At 40.7% G+C, this 8248-nt stretch overlaps 1 protein-coding gene across 2 annotated transcripts in view; it reads right to left on the bottom strand.

Moving 5' to 3' along the window:
- Positions 1 to 7858: 7858 nt before the first annotated feature.
- gnrh3 (gonadotropin-releasing hormone 3) overlaps positions 7859 to 8248 on the bottom strand; it is a 2739-nt gene continuing 2349 nt past the window's right edge. For both annotated transcript variants that reach the window (XM_086259267.1, XM_086259266.1), the window contains one exon: positions 7859 to 8056. In XM_086259267.1, the coding sequence (XP_086115393.1) occupies positions 8003 to 8056 (54 nt within the window). In that variant the 3' untranslated portion in view covers positions 7859 to 8002. The remainder of the gene's footprint in view (positions 8057 to 8248) is intronic.

Below are 8248 nucleotides of genomic sequence, written 5' to 3'. Positions count from 1 at the left end.
GGCCTGGCTGTTCATTTGATAGTTTACCTTGACCCCTGAAGTGTGTCGCTCACACCCCGAGGGCTTGGGCTGGCAAAACCTTTCTCACTCCCCCCTGGGAATGATAATCTCAACGTGGGCGTTTACCACGGACACCAGACACAACACCATTAGCCACAGCTCCGCTGCTGCTCATTAGGACCCCCCGATCGATATAGGCGGCCACAGAAATCGCCAGCGCTGCGGAACCAGCTATCACTCTTCAGAGTTATTATCGTAAACAGCTCTGGCCAAGATTTAGGGCAGTACCCTACTTTTGCTGCTTCTATTGAAAATAGAGGGTTGGGAGGACCATAACAGAGTGACCGAGGCCCTTCTAAGGACATTATATTGTATGACTTGTTCTCAAACTTTGTGCTGTGTGGAGTCATTGCCTTGCTATAAAATTAGAAGCAGTCAGGAATCATTACAGTGTATGCTGCACTGTTCTCTGGGGCCTGGTATTATGACATGGTTGAAGCAGAAAAACACTGACACAGAGGAAGTTCACTCATTACTGCAAAGATATCTGAGCTCTGATGTCTCCCTTATTGAGTGTCAAAAATAAAGGATTCAGTTTAAGCATGGCTACACAATCTGCTGAGTTTGCAAAGCAACTTTCTTAATGGCACACACACACACACACACACACACACACACACACACACATATATGTATATATATATATATATATATATATATATAAAGGGTTAAAAGAGGAGCAAGTAAATGTAGGATGACTGGGTGCTTTCAAAATGTTTCTCCACACACGCTCTGTTTGATATCAACATGACAAGATAATTTAATTATTTTCCCATTCTTTCCCTTGAAACACGAGGTGTGGAGACATTAGTCACAGGAAATTGTAGATGAAAAGACAAAAAAAAGAGGATAACCCGTTGGTTTCTGGCAGTAGGAGAGAATAATATTGAGGCAAAATTGTGAAAATAAGAAAAAGGGGAGATGTATTGATTTTTGGTGGAGCCAGGGAAAGAAAAGAGAGGGAATAAAGAAGTGCTCTTTGGCCGATGTGTCCAAATGATGTCTCAGGGGAGGTTCTTAATGGTAGGGGGAGGGGTGGAGGGGGGTTAAGGGGGTGAGGTGGGGGTGACGGGGGCAGGTGCCTACCCTGACTAAGGCATGGAACTGCCCTTAGGCTAGGGCTAATGGTATTGGCTGAGCTTACTTTAAGCAGCTCTTTCCTAATGGCCAACTATGAGTGTGCCACAGGATAGACAGGTATTGATTGGTTCAAATGCTCTTGAGTTGACAAGAACTGAAAGTCCCTCAAGCATATACAATCTTGCAGCAAATTATGTCACATGGAAAGGTGATTAAAAACAGAAGCTTGGAGCAGGCACACTCATTAAAAGTGTATATAATATTTCTCTTGTTGTCCTTGTATTACTGTCTCTTGTTTGTGTTCACTCTTTTTTTCTTTTTGTTGCAGGGATGAGGGGGGGGGCAAAGCGTTTGTCTCCCTGGTGTTAGTATGTGTTTTCTGAGAAATGTCTGTTTGTACAATGTGGAATTCCAGTAGCAACACAGTTTTCAAGCCTATTTTCCATCATAGGGATCCACTGCATTGACGGTTGAACCTCCATCGCATCAGTCAAAGCGGTGCACACATTGTAGATATGCACTTCATCAGCTGGGCTCAAAATTGTCATTTGAGCAGAGTCAAATGGTCAGACACTCCCCCTCCTCACCATTTAAATGTATGCAGGTGTGATGGTTATATTCACTTTTAAAAAAGGTGCAGCATACGGGTATAGTATACAGAGAACAATGCCATATATTTGCTTTGTTGTCATGCCCCCCTTCCTCATACACACATACAAAAAATGCTGTGTACAAGATTTTCTCTTATTCACAAGGGGCGCTTTCTAGACTGCTTGAGGCATCTGCTTTGATTGCATAATTCCCAAGAGACGAACAACACAAAACAAAAATACTGACTGAATTCAGACTTATAATATACCGAACAAATAACATACCAGCTCCACTCTTCAAAACCATAGTTCTCTAAAGAAAAGGAATTGGAGAGTAATTCAAAGTTGAAAGCTTAGCTCTTTCGTGGTGAATGCAGGGATGAGGGTAAAAGATGAAACAAACTTTTTCTCCTGGCTGAAAATGTGCAGTATTACTAAAACAAATAGGTGATAGCATACACATTTGCGTACACTTAAACTTAAGAGGCACATATCTGAGATACTATAAAACCTTTTTAAGCCTTAAATGCTGCAGATATTTCAGGAATGGATGCCGAGGAAATGTATTATGATGCAGGGGTAACACAACAGGTCCTTTATGTCATCTGGTGCTTTGCCGAATGTAGCATGACAGTTTCAAACAAAGTAAACACTGTTGGTGAAATGAAAATTAAATTAAATGACAGGTCCATTTTCTTCAAAAAAGAAAAAAAAAGTAGGGGAGATTTTCTGCATCCAAATGATACGGCTGCTCTCAAAGCTCACAGTTTTCTTCTCTTTCGATTAAATGCTCTTTCTCTGGCTGTTTGTGCTTTACAGTGGAGTGTGCTACATCGCTACTTTCTTCTCTACAGGGGCCCCTGGGCTCCCCAAGCAATAGGAGTAAATTAGAGTGCACCTGTTCCAGCTCCAAGATAAGCCATCTCCAGAGGATTTCCTCTGAGTAAAATGAAGTGAGTGAAGAATAAACAGAATATCACAGCATTACTCCGCCAAGGTGAAGTTGCTGCTGCTCTGGGGACACGGTTCGTTTTGCACAACACCCAGCAAAATATCCTCTATAAACCTCTGGATGTAAGACTGTAGGAATGGTCTCTGCTCACAGCGGAGAGAATAGGTGCTGCACTTTTGTGTTCCAACCAAGGCAGCGCGTCTGCTTCTCAACTGTATCTACTCACAACCTTGACTTGAAATGCTGTTATTTGTGGTCTGGGTTTTGTGGTTTGTTTCCAGCATGTTTTGATTCTGTGTCAACACATCTGCGATAGTCAAACATCAAACCACATACTTTCCCTTTTTCCATTCCTGTACCGCTGCCAAACATTTCTGAAAGTATCTAATTAAGTCAACTAAGAAAATTGTCAGTACATCTTTCCCCTCTTCCCATCAGCTTAGCCACATGAGTAACTCCTTGTATGTTTCTTAGAGGAAATAAAAGCTGTAACCCCAGTGTGATGCCCAAAGACCACTGACCGTAGATGTCTAGAATGCAAAATTCACTCAGTTGGTTTACACATAAAAGGCACGGATAATTAGAGGAAAAATGTAATTCATCATACGTTTGATAATCAGTGTGATTTGGTCTCCTATCTGCACTAGGGCATTCAAATAACCCCCCTACTATTAGCACCCCTCTCTCCCTCACACCAGTAGTCTGTTTTACCCTCTCTTTGTTCCCCTACAACACATTATCATTATTGTAGCTAATTGCATGGTTTGCCTTGAAGTCGGGCTGGAGACTCATGATCTGGGGTTGAAACGTGGACAGGGATCCAGTCTTCTCCACAGCTTGCTTTACTCTGCTAATTGCTGTTACCACAGGATAAGGCGTGCTCCTCGCTGTGGCCAGCCGGACAAGGCTGGAACAAGCATGGGGTGGGATGGGTGGAGGGATACTATCACACAAGGGTGGTAAGATGTGGGAGGGAGAGCCAAGGGTGGCATAACTGACGTGGGATGGGTAGACCAGATTGGGGAGGGAAAGGATAGCAGTTGGAGGTAAGCGGGGGGGGATGGAGCTGGTGTTAGATGTAGGTCAGCAGGAGTGGAGAACCCTAAAGATTACAGTTGGTTAGTGCGACCCCTCTCTGACAGGATCTGAGACCTTATTCCCAGCAGAGGTGGAGCCTGGCATTTGGGGAACCCAGCTATTAGTGAGGCTAATAAAGCCCATGCAGAAAGTTTTGAACCTCCAGTAGCCCAGAGACATTGTCCTGACATGAGTCCAAAGGCTGAATCTTAGTTAATATAAACCTAAATGACTAAAGAGAGTCTTTAAATGACTGTTAATTAGACAGCCGAGCCGTGCTGCGGAGTAAAACACATCTATAGGCACCCATTCTCATTTACAGTCTCTCTTAATAATTGTTTTTACGAGCACCTCTTTTTATTATCGTTGTTTATTAAAGAAGAGTAATTTAAAAGATGAGTTCATCTAACTCTAAAAATCTGAAATCTCTCTGAGCGCTGACAGTTTCCTAATTCATATGGGAATGTTAGTTTTACACCACAGTATCAGCTTCCAACTTTAAAATGAGTCAGAGCTCCCCGATGGGGTTTTAGAAAAGGAAATGGAATCACAGACATAACGAGTGACAAAGCCTCCATCACCTCATATAAGATCTCATTCCATCTGTGAGAACTTTGGGTCTACCCTAGAAAAATAATAAATATCCCCCTCTCATGGCTGCCGCTCTTTTTGTTCAAAAGGTGTTTTCAAGACCAAACAAAAGAAATGGTGTCATTAATGATATATATTATGAACTAGGGCCTCTTAGAACAGTTTCCTACAAATGCATGGATAAGGGGTTGATCTCTCTCCTAACAAAGGATCTCTAAAATATGAAGTGAAAAGCTACCCAAGATGAAGCTGGTAAAGAAACAAGCGAGGAAGAGCCTATTTCCACAACACAAACAGATTTCCTGGCCTTTAGCAGTCTCTTACTGGGATACTTTGAGACATATCCATCAAAACACAGCTGTATTCATTCATATTTCATATCTCCTCCTTCTCCCAGTGCTTTAACACTGTTCTTTGATCAAAGGAGAGAAGTCAGATCACAACAGGAAGGTTCCCTGCCAGCCAAGAAGGAGAAGGAAGGCCAATTCACTACTGTACATGTTACCATATAGCTAGCTGTAGTTGAAGACTTCACTCAACGAAACAAGGGGAGAAAAGTAGAATAAAATAAATGAATGTCTTGCAAATGCAAAACTAAGAACGCTTGAGAAATTCATGACTTTCCATTGATGAAATGCGAATTTCCACATTTTACAGAGAGCTTAATTCTCGGCCGTGTGCAGGCCTGCTGCAAAACTGTGCAAAATAAAACACAAACTCCATCAGACAGTGGGATCAAAAATGAGCAATTTTCGAAGAGTTTGGGATGATTGAATGAAGCCTTTGTTAGATTTAGAGGAATAACAGTTTCTCCAACTTAAGTGATGGAATTGCTGAGAGATGGGCATCCACAAGCTGATTCAAAACACACAGCTCAAGAGTGTCACCATGTGGAGAAGAGGCGACATAGCAAAAAAAAGTCCCTGAGCAGCTGTCTGAACAAATGCTTTACCTCAGAACACGGCTCCAGAAAAGCATTAATATTTTCATTTCTTCTATTAACCTTTCCTTAGTCTTTAAAATACATTTTCTCCAATTAAATTTCACCTGTTTTACATTAAGCCTTCAGCCACTCTCTTTACCTGACGTCTACCATATCAATTCCAAGACACAGCCGTTCCAAAGACCCTTTTCAGTGAGGCTCTGGGAAAAAAGTGTTTGAAGACCTCCCTGACATTTAGACTCTCTCTGAAGATGACTTTGCCTTCTACTATAGCCTGCGGGAACATAGTAAGACCCACACTAAACTTCAATTGATATGCAGTGCCAGATTCCTCCAGGGGAAATTATCATTCTGTTCATAATAAGAGCCACAACAAGCACCTGGAAAATGACTTTATTATACACTCTGCTTCAATAAAAGTTTCCTATGACCCATCAGAAACACACACGGTGCAAGGGGCATAATAGTGATGAAATGAAAACTATATTATGCATATGATAGAATGCTTATTTGATGGTAGGCAGCGCAAGGATGCACATCTGCTCGGATGTGCTTGATTGGCAGGTGTGTTAATGCTGCGCCGTAGCCTTGGATGGAGATGCTCTGAGACCCCCTTTTTCCTGAAGCCATTATCCAAATATGTTCTGTTTTTCAAACAAATGAATGGCACAAAAATCAAAGTATCAAAAATGTATTGCCCTTCATAATGGAATTCCCTCAGAGCAAGGACATGTAACAATGGGCCATTCTCAGCTTCCTGTGCTTTCCCTCTCTATGCCAATGGACGTGACCTCCACTGCTTTAACAATGGGGCATCCAGCAGCATAAGCACTTGGCTTCTCTCACCGCAGCCTCTACATGCGGTAAAGCTGCTTTTATCTTTGTTGTTATATTTAAGGATGACATCCTAGCCTGTCGGCCTCTACTATTGTCTTCACCGTGATTATTTTCTATCCGTTGTTTAGCCCCAGTTGTGGCTCTTTGATGAAAAGGTCGCCACTCAATTGGAAAACAGTCATTAAAATGCGGTGGGTACTATTCACCAGTGTGCATGGGGGAACCAACTCAACTGAGCTGGTTAATCAAAAGTTAATTATATAATTTTCATGCAGATGAGGGAAACATTCAAATGAATCCCAACTCTACAATCATTACAAAAAATAAATAAAGAAATAATTCTAAAATGCTATAAAATGTTCAGGGACCAGGAGGCTGTAAACAATATGAAGTTTAATTTGAGGTAAACAAAGTGAATATCCACCAGGGGGTCTGGGAAGGAGAAAGTGAGGTTAAATCAAATTTGGAAACATAGATACCAGCAGGTTTTGTTGTCCTGATATACGTGCAATTAGGCAGGTCCTTGATGAGGACACTGGGAGGGAGAAAGTTGGCTTTCACTGCAAATGCTTTGGGATTATTTAAAGGGAATTTATGGGATTTTATGTTTTATCTGTGAACATTAATTATCCCCACAAAAGTGTACCAAATTGAATAAAAACTGTATTTTAGGATGTGTTATAAAAGCACGATTATCTTTTATGAAGATGTTGCAAAATTACTGAAAACGCCACGAAGCATAAACTCAAGTAAATCAATTCAAGGAAGTCTCATCGTGACTTTCAGAAGAAAATACCCAGGATAATAGTTTCCCCTGTAACTTTGTCAACGGAGCTAAAGTATAATATAACACTTTTCAAAAATACTTAAGTCTTTCCTCATCAAAGGAAATGATTGTGCTATGCAAAGTACAACCATGAATATTAAACCAATGACGTGAAGTATCACAAATGAACAAGCATTGTTCTGGAAGTGCAATGGAATGTGGTTTAATTTCGCTTTAATTCTATGTGCTTTTATAATGTTCACCTTTTCCCAATTGTGCCAGCGGGTTTGGGTTCATTGGTGTGCATTACAACCACGCTCTAACAATGCCGGGCCTCCCCGGTGTCAGCACAGTTCATGAATTCTAGCCCCTTATGCACCAGGCGATTAGTATGGCGCTCTGTCTGTGGGGCTTTGCCAGAAAATGAGTTCTCTTTAAAACATATGCCCCCTGCTGATTCTTTTCCTTTCCTGATATGAAATTCCAATTTTTTTAATGAACACCAATTTCCTGTACAGAGAGGGGGGAAATAAAGTTCTACTCTTGGTCTGTTTTGGATGACTGCAGTTATCCTAAATTAGCAGAAAGCAGTTGCGGACATTAAAAGCAGAAAATATTTAGGTAGGTGTCTAATCAATATTCAAGTGTGAGCAGGAAAATCAGCTGGTGAGATTTTCCATATTGCATATGCAAGTGACTGGTGTGGCAGAAAATGGAATTACCAAAACTGTAACAAATTCAATTAAGTCATTGATTTCTAATAAATTGGCTTAATCACCAGCTGTTGTCATGCTAAGATTGTTGTGTCACAAGTTTGTCATGCTTGTCGGTCGTGTCTGCTTTACAAAGGCGGCTGAATCTGTTTAAAGACTTTAAAAGAGCATTTTATATCGTTTAATCTCCAATAACAAGATCAACAAGATCTATAAAAAACACACTGAGCAATACACAATTAGCTAATCTGGATTTTAAAGTTTATTACAGTTTTACAAGGCTTTAACCACCGATAGCAAATAATTAACATCTGCGTAACAAATGATTTGCTGAAGTCACCATCTTGTTGCCGGGCGATCTTTCCCATGTGCTGCTGATAATGATGTAGCTCTTCAATTATTAGGGAACCTTTTTTTTCGGTCAAAGTGACTGGAATCATCATTAATCTGAAGAGATTAAAATTAAACATTTTAATCAGTCATTCGAGCTGCTTCTTTAAATATTTAATCTAAAAATATTTCAATTTGAATTGATATGTAGGCTCAGTAGATACCAAACAAGAGAGAAAAATTTGCAGTACATCTATCACCACTCCCAAAACTAAAAGGAGTCACACCCATATTCTTTCATGCGAAGAG

Source organism: Aulonocara sp. 'chitande type north' Nkhata Bay, linkage group LG13 (genome assembly GCF_057382095.1).
Source record: "Aulonocara sp. 'chitande type north' Nkhata Bay isolate Kocher_YH1m ecotype deep benthic linkage group LG13, A_spYH_male_GT1.1, whole genome shotgun sequence".
Classification (NCBI taxonomy): Eukaryota; Metazoa; Chordata; class Actinopteri; order Cichliformes; family Cichlidae; genus Aulonocara; species Aulonocara sp. 'chitande type north' Nkhata Bay.
This window is presented reverse-complemented; position numbering and strand designations above follow the sequence as displayed.